At 48.2% G+C, this 13,610-nt stretch overlaps 5 protein-coding genes across 5 annotated transcripts; 3 read left to right on the top strand and 2 right to left on the bottom strand.

Annotated features, from left to right (window-relative positions):
• Positions 1-276: 276 nt before the first annotated feature.
• B0J16DRAFT_357305 (uncharacterized protein) lies at positions 277-7,280 on the top strand (the record flags this gene model as incomplete). Its single annotated transcript, XM_046129534.1, has 4 exons — positions 277-563; positions 609-4,500; positions 4,549-5,100; positions 5,151-7,280. The coding sequence occupies 4 exons, from the start codon at positions 277-279 to the stop codon at positions 7,278-7,280; spliced, it is 6,861 nt and encodes a 2,286-aa protein (XP_045979847.1).
• A 96-nt stretch (positions 7,281-7,376) lies between these two features.
• B0J16DRAFT_387103 (uncharacterized protein) lies at positions 7,377-7,847 on the top strand (the record flags this gene model as incomplete). Its single annotated transcript, XM_046131638.1, has 1 exon — positions 7,377-7,847. One exon carries the CDS (start codon positions 7,377-7,379, stop codon positions 7,845-7,847), a length of 471 nt encoding a protein of 156 aa, XP_045979848.1.
• A 231-nt stretch (positions 7,848-8,078) lies between these two features.
• Positions 8,079-9,128, bottom strand: B0J16DRAFT_387104 (Formate/nitrite transporter; the record flags this gene model as incomplete). Its single annotated transcript, XM_046131639.1, has 4 exons — positions 8,079-8,254; positions 8,303-8,608; positions 8,659-8,779; positions 8,829-9,128. The coding sequence occupies 4 exons, from the start codon at positions 9,126-9,128 to the stop codon at positions 8,079-8,081; spliced, it is 903 nt and encodes a 300-aa protein (XP_045979849.1).
• A 1,161-nt stretch (positions 9,129-10,289) lies between these two features.
• Positions 10,290-11,552, bottom strand: B0J16DRAFT_346575 (ceramidase). Its single transcript, XM_046128461.1, has 7 exons — positions 11,464-11,552; positions 11,402-11,414; positions 11,288-11,348; positions 11,102-11,239; positions 10,774-11,055; positions 10,606-10,723; positions 10,290-10,554 (listed from the first exon to the last, which is right to left on the bottom strand). Exons 1-7 carry the CDS (start codon positions 11,502-11,504, stop codon positions 10,392-10,394), a joined length of 816 nt encoding a protein of 271 aa, XP_045979850.1. The 5' UTR covers positions 11,505-11,552; the 3' UTR covers positions 10,290-10,391.
• Positions 11,553-12,969: 1,417 nt separating this feature from the next.
• B0J16DRAFT_346577 (uncharacterized protein) lies at positions 12,970-13,556 on the top strand. Its single transcript, XM_046128462.1, has one exon. The coding sequence runs from the start codon at positions 12,994-12,996 to the stop codon at positions 13,360-13,362; it is 369 nt and encodes a 122-aa protein (XP_045979851.1). The 5' UTR covers positions 12,970-12,993; the 3' UTR covers positions 13,363-13,556.
• The last annotated feature ends 54 nt before the right edge of the window (positions 13,557-13,610 follow it).

The raw sequence follows: 13,610 nt of genomic DNA on the forward strand, positions 1-13,610 counted from the left end.
TTCAGCTCGGGATTATTTTTGGGAATCAATTACTTCGGCGAACAGGGAAAACAATGACGGCATCTGGGAATCAAGTCAAGAGAGATATGGTATCGGATTCCGAACAGAATAGCATCATGATTGAGATTACGGTGAGAATGAGAAAAGAGGTAATAACATTAAATGAAAGAGTAGATAAAAGAGACAGTATCGCTTCAAAGACTCTGAGATAGCAGCAAACAATAGACAAACAATTAGACTTCAACCTACATCTTTACAAGATTCAACACCTTTGTCATGGCTTCTCATTTCAAGCTATATCTCTTCGGAGATCAAACCTTTGAGATCCAGCCTCACTTAAAGACCCTCTTCCAAAAGCGCGACAATCTTTTCCTCCAAGACTTTCTGAACAAGGGATACCATGCCATCCGCGTGGAGCTTTTCAAGGTTCCTTATAGCATTCGAAAAGATCTTCCACGATTTACATGTCTTGAAGATCTTCTTCTTTGGGATCAGAGTGGACAGCGATGTGTTGCGCTTGATATGGCCATGACTACGCTTTACCAACTTGCCACATTCATCAGGTATGTTATGCATTAGAGTTACAGGTCAATGCTAACACTAGGTAGTCAAGCAGGCATTTCGTCATATGATGCACAGAATACAAGGGTCGTTGGTCTTTGTACAGGCGCCTTTGCAGCTGCAGCTATCAGTTGCAGTAGTTTCACAGCAGACCTTATTCCCATGGCTGTATCAGCTGTCATTGCCTCTTTCAGAACTGGTCTGCTTGTCACTGATACCGCTAGAAGGGTCGACTCTTCGCAAGATCAGAGCTGGGCCCTTCTCGTTCCGGGACAAAAGGCAGTTGCTGGTCTTGAGGAATACAATGCGCACAATGACCTACCCTTGACGAGTAGACCATATATCAGCGCTTATGCTCCCAATGGCATTACTGTCAGTGGTCCGCCCAAACGTCTGTCTGATCTTACACACTGTCTCGCCTCCAAGGGTATCGTTTCCAAGAGCATTCCTATCTTTGGCGCATACCATGCTCCTCACCTTTACTCTAAGAAAGATGCCCATAGGATCATCGCCAGTCTGATGCTCAACAAAGCTACAGCCCTCTCAGAGCAGATCCCCGTTCTCTCAAGCACAGGCGTCAAGCTTGAGGAGCGCAGCTTCGTCACACTCCTTGAAGATGCTATCTCTCAAGTCCTTCTCCATCCTCTTCGCTGGAGCTCCATCTTTGAAGGGGTTCAAGCTTCTTTGGAAGATGCTTCTGCAGAGCAGTTTAGTATTGTGCCAATTGGTACCACGGCTGAGCATTTGATCTACACTGCTCTCAAGAAGACTTCTCTCCGGTCTCTTGTTCCTGATACTACTGCTTCAAGCCAGAAGATCAAGCTTGAGAACATTCCTGACTCGGGAACAAGTAAGCCCAAGCTTGCCATCGTCGCCATGTCAGGTCGCTTCCCCGGTGCCAAGGACAACGAAGCATACTGGGATCTTCTTTACAAGGGTCTAGACGTCCACAAGCCTGTCCCAAGTCTCCGCTGGGATCAAAAGACTCACGTCGACCCTACCGGAAAGACCAAGAACACCGGCGCCACCCCTTTCGGCTGCTGGCTCGATGACCCTGCCTCATTCGACGCTCGCTTCTTCAACATCTCTCCCCGAGAAGCTCCTCAGGTTGATCCAGCCCAGAGACTCGCTCTCATGACAGCCTACGAAGCTATCGAACAAGCTGGTATCGTCCCAGATGCTACTCCTTCTACCCGACCTGATCGTGTCGGTGTCTTTTATGGTGTCACCAGCAACGATTGGTTGGAAACCAACAGTGCCCAGAATATCGATACGTACTTCATTCCCGGTGGAAACAGAGCTTTTATTCCAGGCCGCATCAACTACTTCTTCAAGTTCAGCGGACCGAGTTACGCTATTGATACAGCGTGCTCTTCCAGTTTGGCTGGTATTCATCTTGCTTGCAATGCTCTCTGGCAGAATGATGTCGATACTGCTATTGCGGGCGGTACTAATGTCTTAACAAACCCTGACTTCCATGCTGGTCTTGACCGTGGACATTTCTTGTCGCGCACGGGTAACTGTAAGACTTTTGACGATGGTGCTGATGGTTACTGTCGCGGTGAAGGTGTCGCTACGATCATCATGAAGAGACTTGATGATGCCCTTGCGGAGAATGATCCTATCCTGGGTGTTGTACTCGGCGCATACACAAACCACTCCGCCGAGTCAGAGAGTATCACCCGCCCTCATGTCGGAGCTCAACGTGTCATCTTCAACAAGATCCTCAATGAAGCAGCCGTCGATCCCTACAGCATCGGCTACGTCGAGATGCACGGAACAGGAACCCAAGCCGGCGACGCAACAGAGATGTCATCAGTCCTGGAAACCTTTGCACCACCAGCCACTTCTAAAGCCGTTCGAACAAAAGACCAACGCCTTTTCATCGGCTCAGCAAAATCCAACATCGGCCACGGTGAAGCAGCTTCTGGAGTATGCAGCGTCATCAAGGTTCTCCAGATGATGAAGAAGAACACCATTGTTCCGCACTGTGGTATCAAGACCAAGATTAACCATCGCTTCCCTACTGATTTTGAGGAGAGGGGTGTCAAGATTGCTTTTGAACCTACGCCTTGGGAAAAAGTCAGTGTTGATGTGCCGAGACGGGTTATGGTGAATAACTTCAGTGCTGCAGGTGGTAATTCCGCGTTGTTGATTGAGGATGCGCCACTCAAGAAGGAGCTTGTCGCTGGAAAGGACTCTAGAGTTCAGTTCCCTATTGCTTTCACGGCCAAGAGTGGTGTTTCTCTTCAGGGTAACATGAGATCCATGCTCAAGTTCCTTTCTGAGAACTCCGATGTCTCTCTGCCTGAGCTCTCATACACGACTACTGCTCGTCGCATCCACCATCAGCATCGCGTTCTCATCTCAGGATCCACTCCAAGCGAGATCTGTGGAAAGATCGAGACTGCCCTGCAGAACAACACTGGCGTCAATCGTCCTAAGAGCGCACCAAAGGTTGTCTTCAGCTTCACAGGTCAAGGAGCACAGTACCCAGGAATGGGAAAGCAGCTCCTCGAAGAAAACCCCTTCGTGCGCACGGAACTTCTCCAACTGGACCAGATCGCTCAGAACTTGGGCTTCCCTTCCATGATTCCCTTCATTGAGTCAGAGGAACAAGACGTCTCCAAGTTTGCACCCTCGCTTGTCCAACTCGCCAGTGTTTCTCTTCAGATCACACTGAGCAAACTCTGGGCTTCCTGGGGTATTGTTCCAAGCGCTGTTGTTGGACACAGTCTTGGAGAATATGCCGCTCTCAATGTCGCTGGTGTTCTTTCGGACACTGACACTCTTTTCCTTGTTGGTGGTAGGGCGCAGCTACTTGAGACGAAGTGCTCTCGCGGTACCCATGCCATGCTTGTGGTGAAGGGATCTGAAGGTGAGATCTCTGAGGCTCTGAAGGGTGAAGAGTATGAGACCGCTTGTATCAACTCTCCTGTTGAGACTGTCCTAGCGGGACCGAATGACCAAATCACCAAGGTCAAGGAGATTCTAGCCACGGCAAGCTTCAAGACTACCTTACTCAAGGTTCCTTACGCTTTTCACTCTTCTCAGCTTGAACCGATGGTTGGTGACATTGAGGGCTTGGCTAAGAAGGTCACATTCTCTGAGCCCACCATCCCCGTTCTCTGTCCTCTTGATGGTACCGTTGTTGAAGATGGCGATGTCTTCAGCGCTTCTTACCTCGCCAAGCACTCTCGTCAACCTGTCAATATGCTCTCCGCTCTGACAACCGCGTATCGCGACGGTACCATTAGCGATCGCCACATGATGCTTGAAGTTGGTCCACACCCCGCTGTCACAGGCATGGTCAAGCCTACTCTCGGTCAACAGATCACATGCATCACCTCACTCCAACGTGGTAGGGCACCATGGGAGATGCTCTCCGCCGCACTCAAGACTCTTTATGACTCTGGCTCTACCATCAACTGGGCAGAGTACCAGAGCAGCTTCCCAGGTTCACACTCCGTCGTTGCAGTTCCGGCTTACAGCTGGGATCTCAAGGAGTACTGGATGAAGTATGTCAACGACTGGTCACTCCGAAAGGGTGACCCTCCTCTGGTCATCAGCAATGCGCCTAACCTTGAGAGCACTACTATTCACAATGTTGTTGAGGAGAGTGGCGATTCGAACAAGACGCATATCATCGTTGAGGCTGATATCGCTCGCAAGGATCTGAGTCCTCTTGTTCAGGGTCATGAGGTTGATGGCATCCCGCTTTGCACTCCATCTGTGTATGCGGATATCGGTTTGACGCTTGGCAAGTACCTTCTTGAGAAGTATCAGCCTCAGAATAAGGATAATATGGTTGTTGTTTCGGAGATGGACATCAAGAAAGCCTTAATTTTGCGAGGTGATGGATCGAAGCAACCTATTCAGGCTCATGCTGAAGCTGACTGGTTGTCCAACTCCGTGTCGATCAAGTTCATGTCCTTCGATGTAAGTACTCACCATTCCATATCACGCTTCAGTGCTGACTTTCCATAGGCCAAGGGCAACCTGCAGGAACACTCAACATGCGTCGTCCGCTTCCAAGACAGAAGTCACCAACAATCCCTCCAGTCTGAAGCCTCGGGCACACTCCAGAAGATGCAAAACCTCCGCTCCCAAATCACAACCGGCGAAAGCGCCCGCTTCAACCGCCCCATGGCATACCGCATGATACGACCTCTCGCACGCTTCCACGATGACTACCGCGCCATTGACGAAGTAGTTCTCAACAGCACAACCCTCGAAGCATCCAGTAAGATCAGCTTCGGCACTGTGAAGCGCGATGGAGATTTCCATACTCATCCTGCTGTCATTGATGCACTTACCCAGTCGTGTGGTTTCGCCATGAACTGCAATGATCATACGGATATCGATGTCGATGTTTACATGAATCATGGCTGGGGCTCTTTGGAGTTATTTGAGGAGTTGGACTTTGAGAAGCAGTATACTACTTATACTCAAATGTTTGAGGGCGAGGATAAGCTTTGGTATGGTGATGTCGTAATCTTTGATGGCGATCGAGTTGTCGCTTTCTTCGGACAGATTGCGGTGAGTGCTGACACCAATTATGCCGTGACGCGATACTAACTCTTTTCTAGATCCAGGGCGTTCCACGACGAGTCCTCAAGGTCATCCTCTCGATTGAGAGTGGTAAGAAGGGTCAACCTCAACGCCAAGTCCATGACAAGCCTCAAACCACCCCGTCTAAGCCTTCAGCCTCACCATCCAGGCCGATTCAGTCCAAGCCTTCAGCCAAGATGGTAACTACCAAGTTCTCGACCGCAATCCGCATCATCTCGGAAGAAAGCGGCATCGAAGTCGCCGACTTCACCGACGGAACTACATTCTCGGATGTAGGAATCGACTCCCTTCTTGGTCTCACCATATCCGCCCGCTTTCAAGAAGAACTTGACATCGATCTTGACTTCAACGCTCTCTTCTTCGAACATCCCACTGTCAAGAACCTTCGCGATTTCCTGCAAGGACCTGATGAAGATGTTAGCGGAAGTTCAAGCTCTGCGGCTAGCGACTCTGGTCGCGAGACCGATACAAGCGGCAGTGCCACGCCTGAGCTTCGAGAAGAGTTTGTGAAGACGATCGATGTCGAGTTCGAGCGTGCTCTGGAGATCATCTCCGAGGAGAGTGGTGTCGCGCGCGCTGATCTGGACGATGATACGAACTTTGCGGATTGTGGTGTTGACTCGCTGCTCTCGCTTGTCATTGCCAGTCGTTTCCAGGATGCTTTTGACTTGGATGTTGGCCATGAGCAGTTGTTCATGGAGTGTCAGACTGTCGCTGATCTGAGAAGTATGCTCGCCAAGGAGATGGGTGTCCCTGAGACGGCACCTGTTGAGAGCAAACCTGTTGATGTCCCGGCGCCGGTTGTTTCCGAGGCAGTTGCTAAAGAGACTGCTGTTGTGCACAGCGATATCACCACTCTTGCTTCGCGGGAGAAGGCTATTACTGAACTTGTGCAGAAGTACACAGCTGGTTTCTCGGCGCCAACTTCCACCCCCACCGGCCCTGCTCTTGGCAAGAATGAGAGCGTTGTTCTCATCACCGGCGCATCAGGCGGTCTTGGTAGCCATCTCGTCTATGCCATCGCCCAACTCGAAGAGGTTCGCACGGTCGTCTGTCTCAACCGCCAAAATAAGGAAGACCCTGCCACTCGTCAGTACAAGGCCATGCGCGACAAGGGCATCCGTTTCCCTGAGCATCTTAAGTCCAAACTTCGAATCTTCCAGGCCGATACCTCGAAGCCCAAGCTTGGACTCAAGGATAGTGAGTGGGCCTGCATGGTGCAGTATGTCACCCACATCATCCACAATGCCTGGCCCATGAGCGCAAAGCGTCCTCTTTCTGGCTTCGAGTCTCAGTTCCAGGTCTTCCGCAACCTTCTCGATCTTGGTCACGCCTGTGCTTCTAGTCGCCCTGAGGACTTCAAGTTCAGCTTCCAGATGGTTTCATCCATTGGTGTCGTTGGACAATGGGGTCTTGCAGCTGGTCAGACTGGTAAGATCGTTGTTCCTGAGCAGAGAGCTACTATCGATTCACTCCTCGGTAACGGATATGCTGAAGCGAAATGGGGTTGCGAAAGGATGCTTGATGAGACGCTTCATAAATATCCCAACCGCTTCCGTCCCATGGTTGTTCGTCTCGGCCAGATTGCTGGGTCGAAGACAAGTGGTTACTGGAACCCAATGGAGCATTTTGGGTTCATGATTAAGTCATCCCAGACATTAAACGCTCTCCCTGATGTTGATGGAAACCTCAACTGGACTCCTGTCAACGATATCGCAGACGCCTTGACTGACCTCGTCCTCTCCGATCGCGTTCCCCATCCCATCTACCACATCGACAACCCGGTCGGCCAACAATGGCGCGACGTGAACACCATTCTCTCCGACACCCTTCGCATTCCCAACCTCGTCCCTTTTAAACAATGGCTCGACCTCGTACGCAAGGCTCCTCAACAGGATAACCCTGCTGCCCTGCTTGCAGATTTTCTCGAAGATACATACCTTCGCATGGCATGCGGCGGGCTTGTCCTCGATGTGAAAAATACTCTCGAGCACTCCAAGTCGTTGGCTGCTGTGGGACCTGTTTCGGAGACGGTGGTAAGGAAGTATATTCATATTTGGAAGGAGATTGGGTTCTTAAAGACTACTGCTGAGGACAAGGCTGGTTTCGAAGCTGAGCGAATGAGACTTTGGGGACCTAGGGTATAGATTACGAAGGGAATTTGTCGACGGTCTGTGGTGAGGATGGTGCTTTTAGACATTCTTTATTTTCTTTAGTGAATATCTTTCCACATAGATGAATTCATGGCAGCTGTATCACGAGACTGGGATGCTTTACGCGTCTACCTCCAAGGCGACGAACTGACGATTGAAGGGGCACGAAAATCTCTGTCGCAGGTACAGTCGTTCATCACCAACGTGGAAGAGGCGTTCTGTCCCGAAAATGCTACCAATGGAAAAGGGAATTTAGAGGAGGTTATACGACTCACATTCAGGGCCGCTGGTCTCGGGCCACGACTTGCGTTGGCGGCATGCGAGAACAAGCTGGCTTGGCAGAAGAACATGTTGAAACAACTCGACCAGACGCCACAGCCCAACCAGACGATCCGAGAGACAATTGGGGATCTCTACGAATTGAGATCGTTGAATAATGGCTTCCGGTATGCCCTCCCCTGCGTCAAGGCTCTAGCAGATTCTCCTCTTATTCAGGGCCAATCTGCCTTGTTGAAAGATATCATAGCGCTGTTAGGAGAGGAGATAAAGAATGAACCCTAACAGATGAAACAATTGGGACAATTTATGCCAGTCTAGGCTAGCATTTCGTCTACTTCTTTTTGGTGCTTTAAGCTTTAGGCGACGATCTTTCTGCCGATGTCGTCTCGGTCTGGGTGAAGATGACCATGATTGAAGGAAGCTAGGATTCAAAGTAGCTAGCTGAATGGTCTATAGTGGTCATTACTTTTGTCTAGGTCTAAATCTAAGGTCTATGCTTTTACTCCCAATGCTCTATCGTGACTCCATCTGACTCTCCTCATCCGAGGGGCTATCATGACCATGAGGTAGAACACCCTTGCCTTGTGGCACTTCCTCATCGTCTACATCTGCCAAGTACATCCACCAAAAGTACACACCGCAGCAAAGGCTGCCTCCAAGAATGTTGCCAAAAAGTGCGGGAATCATGCCTACAATAATTAGCGCCGTTCAATTGATGTGAGGTGAGCGAGACTTACCCTTCCAGATATAAAGCCCGACAGTCAATCCAGGCGTACCCATCCAAATACCCAATGGCATAAAGAACATGTTTGCGACAACGTGATCAAACCCAAGAGCGACAAAGGCAAAGATGGGAATCCACATTCCGACCACCTTGGAAGTCAAGTCTTTTGCCTGTACACCCAGGAAACATGCGAGGCAAACAAGCCAGTTGCAGCCAATGGCGCGAAGGAAGATTTGGTAGGCTTCGGGGGCTATTTGCTTCTTTGTTGTGTAGGAGATGATTTCTTCTCTGTATACCTCACCATCGAAGATGCCTCCAACTGCATAAGGTCAGTAAATGTTTGAGAGTGAAGGTGTTGGTGTGACTTACAGCCGACGATGATGGCCATGACAAACAGACATCCACCAAGATTGCCGAAGAAACACAGGAACCAATGCAACAACATCCTCCATATCGACAAGCGTCCATTAAGCACCGCAACAAAAGTGAACTACCCAGATTAGCCCAGCCCTACCACCCCATCACTAACACCAACTTACCAGATTCGTGGAAGTAAACAAATCAGCGCCCGTCAAAATAACAGTAACCAATCCCAAAGGAAACACCAAAGCACCAATGATCTTAATCAGACCAGGTGCATTTTCTTGATACCATGGTGCCGTCAAAGCTGTTAATGACACAGCGCATCCGAAAGCTAGAACACAGCCGCCTGTTATGCCGGAGAGGAAGACCTTGTCAGGGCGAGAACGGCCTTTTTTGACGCCAGCGCGACAGATTAGCTCTGCTGTTTCGGCGGGGGAGTAAGCAGCAGGACTTGAGACGTCTATTGATTGAGGCATTGTGATGAATTGATACAGTAAATGAACACAGCCATACCGAGCAGGATACCTCTCGTCTTTATTAAGATCTGCCAAACTGGATATTCCATCTTGGCATCTCGGCATTGCACCTCTTCAACGCCGCCCACCCACCATGCCGAGCAATATCGAGAAAACTCCGTCCAGCGGTTCCACTAACTAACTAAACTCAAGACCTTCTAGACCGGTTTCTCTCTTATCTCATTCTTCCCGATGCGTCGTAGTACAAGAACGTGGCGTACAACCTGTTTGTAAGAAAAATGAGGAAAATGTTACTCTGTGGGAGAATGGTTGGTTGAACCTGCATTGAGGCTCAGCGGAATCTTTCTTAGTTGATGATCAAGCACATTTCCAGAATCCCGTCCACGATTCTCCCTCAATTGATGAAGGTGAGGTTATTTTGAGGGAACATTAAGGTTATTCTTCAAGGCCGCTTTTCGCCCACTTCTCCACTGCCGATCATGTACGTGTAAAATTATGCTTAATAGCTCATAGATAAGAGACAGAACACCCCCCGGGGAAACACCGTGGAGAGGTGAGACAGGTGGGTAAGAGCCATTAAGCTTATTGCAATCGTGAGCACGTAATTGACCAGGGACATATCTTTTGCGGAGCCGCATTCGGAGACACGGGAAAGAGATACGAAAATGAATTGTTGTTCCTATTTTGGTCACCCACTGGCTAGACGCCGGAGACGGTACTCGGGCGATATCGGCATTTGGATTCATCTAGAGTTGATGGTGATTATTCTGTGGAGCATGACGCATAAGCTAACAGAGATTTCCGTGTTTATTATCTTGTTTCAAGATATCGGTTTATTTCTCCGTCCTCCGGTAAAGGCAGTTTTGTATCAGAATGGTGAGATTGTCACGTTGAGTTTCTTGAATCTCCACGTTGATTGATTTTAAATTGTGATACGCTCTCATCACTGTCCCCATGGGGTTTTCTTCGGCACGGGTTGACCTACTCGCTATTCGGCAATGATCTTATCGGGTAGTTCTGTCCGGCAGAAGATGGGACTGACTACCTTGATATGGTCGGTCAGGCCGCGATCTCTTGCCCAACTTCCATTATTCCGGGATATTTCGTGCCAAGGGCGTAACAAAATCAAGGATATTGAAGCCAAGACCGGGAGAAGGGGCACTAGAATCTATTTCTTCGCGTGATATTCCAGAATTGCTCACCGGCTTCTACTCTATAACTCCATCTATCCCAAATCCTTTCCCGTTTGTCCTTTCACCGAGTTCACCCCTGCTTCACCGAACTCTTCCGGTCAGACATAAGCTTAAGCGCAAGAGGAACCGGCCAAGCAAAAGTATCCGTGGGATCCCCCGTCACTTCTCCCGTGGTAACAATATCGATGACTGCAACAGCTGTATATCCTCCGATAGCGGTGAGAACATGCCACCTGATAATAGTTAGCTTATCCACTGGTATATAGACTAGTCGCGGGACTTACCATCCGTGAAGTTCGAGTAGGAAAGCAAAGGGGAGACCAATGGCGTGTCTTGCATTGGTTAGGTAGCGGCATGCGAATTCGTCGATTAACCAAACGACGTAGCCAAAGCCAAACGACCCTTGATCTGTTAGTCTTGTCTTCTGGAGTGAATTTGATATCATTACTTACCAAGACCTAGGACAGCAATGTTTTGAAATTTCTTCTTCGTAGCAGGGTCCTTCACTTGCTGAGGAATAATCTTCAACACTCGGGTAGCAATGACATAGATACCCAAACCAAACGTCGTAGCATGAAGCAGGAACTCATCCATGACCATATGCGTGACCATAACAACCGTAAACATGATCGAAAGAACGATTCCAATCAACCTTGTCTTTTCTGGCGAGGCCTTGAAGCTGAGAAGACGGTAGATGAGAGGTGTAGTAAGCAGATGCATCGATAGCTCATCAGCTAGAACAATCAGCGTGATTCACACAAATCGAGGCATTGAACTTACACATCTGAGTATGATACTTCAAAGTCATGTGGTACCCAGCCGAACAGATTCCTACACCCATAAGTCCACAGTAGGAAATCAACCGCGGACCCGTGGGGAACTTGGGTGAAGTCAACAAGCCATAGAGTCCATATGCCACTAGACAAGGTCAATTGCAGATCCCAACCACTTAGAGATAAAACAAACCGTATGTAAGACTACTGATAGTATTGATGAATTCAGCAATATATCGCGTAACCACATAATCCTAAAAATGACACGTCAATTCAATCCCTCAGAGGATTCAATCGAGATATTCACCTCTTCGCAGAAGCTATGCCAGTCAGTAACTACACCTCAATTCTTCACATGGTGGTACATACTTTAAATAAGAGGTCTGAGGACCCCAAAACGAGTCCACCATATTTGCTATTCTTTTTCGTGTTGTATTTCTTCACGATTCTCCCTTCCAAGAAACTTTACTACGTATTCCAGGCGGTGAAGTGTAGCAGAACCACAAGATACCTCGGGATGACGTTGTTATCGCTTTTGTGGACAATGCGCATTTAAAAATATGGCATTTCCGAAGAGAGCCAATGTTTGATGTTTTATTGGACGCCTCTTTTTAGAGGTACCTTTCTCATAGCGTTACTGGTCTTGGCATTCAACTTGACATTTTACATCGTGGACTTCTTTATAAGAGGTTTGATTGAGGATGCAATTTATTACTGATATTTCTGCAGCATCGGTCAACATTCAAAAATGACAAAAAAACATACAACAGCGGGGATTCGCTGGTCGTCACCGACCCAACTACTAATCCGCCGGTTAGTGGCTTGACTATGGGAGAGCGGACGGGATCCCGTATTTTCCACTACCTTTGGTCGTATGTGCTAGATGAGCTACGGTCATAGGTTATAATCTATTACCTGCATCGTAGCATTCAGTTGTGCGAACCTGGATTGACTTCCATTGACACCCTTGCTCCAGATCGGATATATCAGATTGTGTCTCATTCCGAGTGGAGCGCATCTTCCCGCAAGATTTGAGTTTTCCAGGATACAGCAAGGATACCATCACAACACAGTATAGGTAGTAAAAGTATCAGGTGTCCAGAGCCTTATATTAAAACAACTATGTGCTTACGATCAGCTAAGTGCGAGCGAATAAGGACCCGGGAGTGTGTAAGATATCTGTTTTTTATCGCGCTCCGCCATGCAGTTCGTACACAATCCAGCGTGGTAGATTTTTGTCTTCACGTAATTCTTGCATTTTTCTCGGTTTCCGCTTTTTGGCCTCTTGCTGCAGTCTGTGAAAACGCTCCATGCATGTAGATGGTTGTAGCAGTCCTTGCAACGCCGCTCGTTGACTTGTTCTAGGCACATGTTGACAGGGTTTCTCGTTTAGTGTTTATAGTAGCTTGTTGGTTGGTGATAGTCTATCGTTGTGTATGGTTATATGAAATGACATAGGTTTGTAAAGGGAGTAGATGTCTTTTTTTATACTTGTTGTCAGGTGATAGATATTATGTGTATGTAGAACGAGGTTGCTACTCTGATAGTGCAGAATATTTTGACATTTGTTCACCAACACTGATGATTATCGTCTCTGAGACTCTGTACCGATGGTGAGAATAATCACACATGTGTTCTATTTAAGTCAGTATTTTGAGGAACAGTTCCTTCAAAGCATACGGACAAAACAACACCATGACATTGATGCGCTCGACTACTACAGTGAATAATTCAGATAAGCTGTCCTTGATTCACAAATATCTGTGTACAACCCCATTGGCCACTTTGGTTGTTGGCCGGATCTATAATCTGACTCAGCACTTTATCACAGCTCACAACTACAGCAACTTCTCCAAAGTGACTTCACCTATTCACCTCTTCCAGTTTCAACTTGATGCAATGACTATCATGTCCCTCTCCACTCTAAAAACATACCTCCCGCTCTCTCTAGCCTGCCTCCTCTTCTACGGTAGCGCCTCACGCTTCACCCATGGTGCAACATCAACCTCATCATTCTACCAATATCAAAACGACCGCAGTCCAGATGACGGATCAACTACATCACGCATGATTCCCGTCTGCGATCTTATCATCGGTTTCGCCATTCTACGGGGTGGTTTGTCTCAGAAGATCGCCACATGCTTTGTAGCTTCTACGATTGGCTGCGTGGCTGTTCAGAGATTGTTTGCTGGGTTGGATTGTCAGGGGGACTTTCTGCAGGCTGTTTGGGCTACTGCCACGGCTGTTGTTTCTCTCATTGGCTCTTAAGATGGTATTTCTTTGGACAGCCCCGATCCCATGTACCTTGCCGTTGGGATGTCATAAAAATTGGCCGCCGAGAGCATAAGAGACGAAATAGTTTGGTCACCTTATGCAAGCTTAGAAAAGCACTTAGGCTACTTTATCTTGGTAGCCTGACCCTTAGACTCAACCTCATCATTTCACCAATATCAGAATGACTGCAGTCAGATGTGCTCAGGCCATATTGCGTTGGTTCATTATTGTCATTAAGAGAT

The sequence above is a fragment of the Fusarium flagelliforme genome, assembly GCF_020744385.1.
Source record: "Fusarium flagelliforme strain FIESC 12 MPI-CAGE-AA-0113 chromosome Unknown B0J16scaffold_6, whole genome shotgun sequence".
NCBI lineage: Eukaryota > Fungi > Ascomycota > Sordariomycetes > Hypocreales > Nectriaceae > Fusarium > Fusarium flagelliforme.

What these genes read in the sequence shown, in the direction of transcription:
- B0J16DRAFT_346577 (XM_046128462.1), top strand. Translation starts at nt 12,994, where the DNA reads ATGACTATCATGTCCCTCTCCACTCTAAAAACATACCTCCCGCTCTCT.
- B0J16DRAFT_346575 (XM_046128461.1), bottom strand. Translation starts at nt 11,504, where the DNA reads ATGGTGGACTCGTTTTGGGGTCCTCAGACCTCTTATTTAAA. An exon ending in TATCAGTAGTCTTACATACG is followed by an intron (nt 11,240 to 11,287) that starts GTTTGTTTTATC and finishes GACCTTGTCTAG; the next exon opens with TGGCATATGGACTCTATGGC. An exon ending in CATTGCTGTCCTAGGTCTTG is followed by an intron (nt 10,724 to 10,773) that starts GTAAGTAATGAT and finishes TAACAGATCAAG; the next exon opens with GGTCGTTTGGCTTTGGCTAC.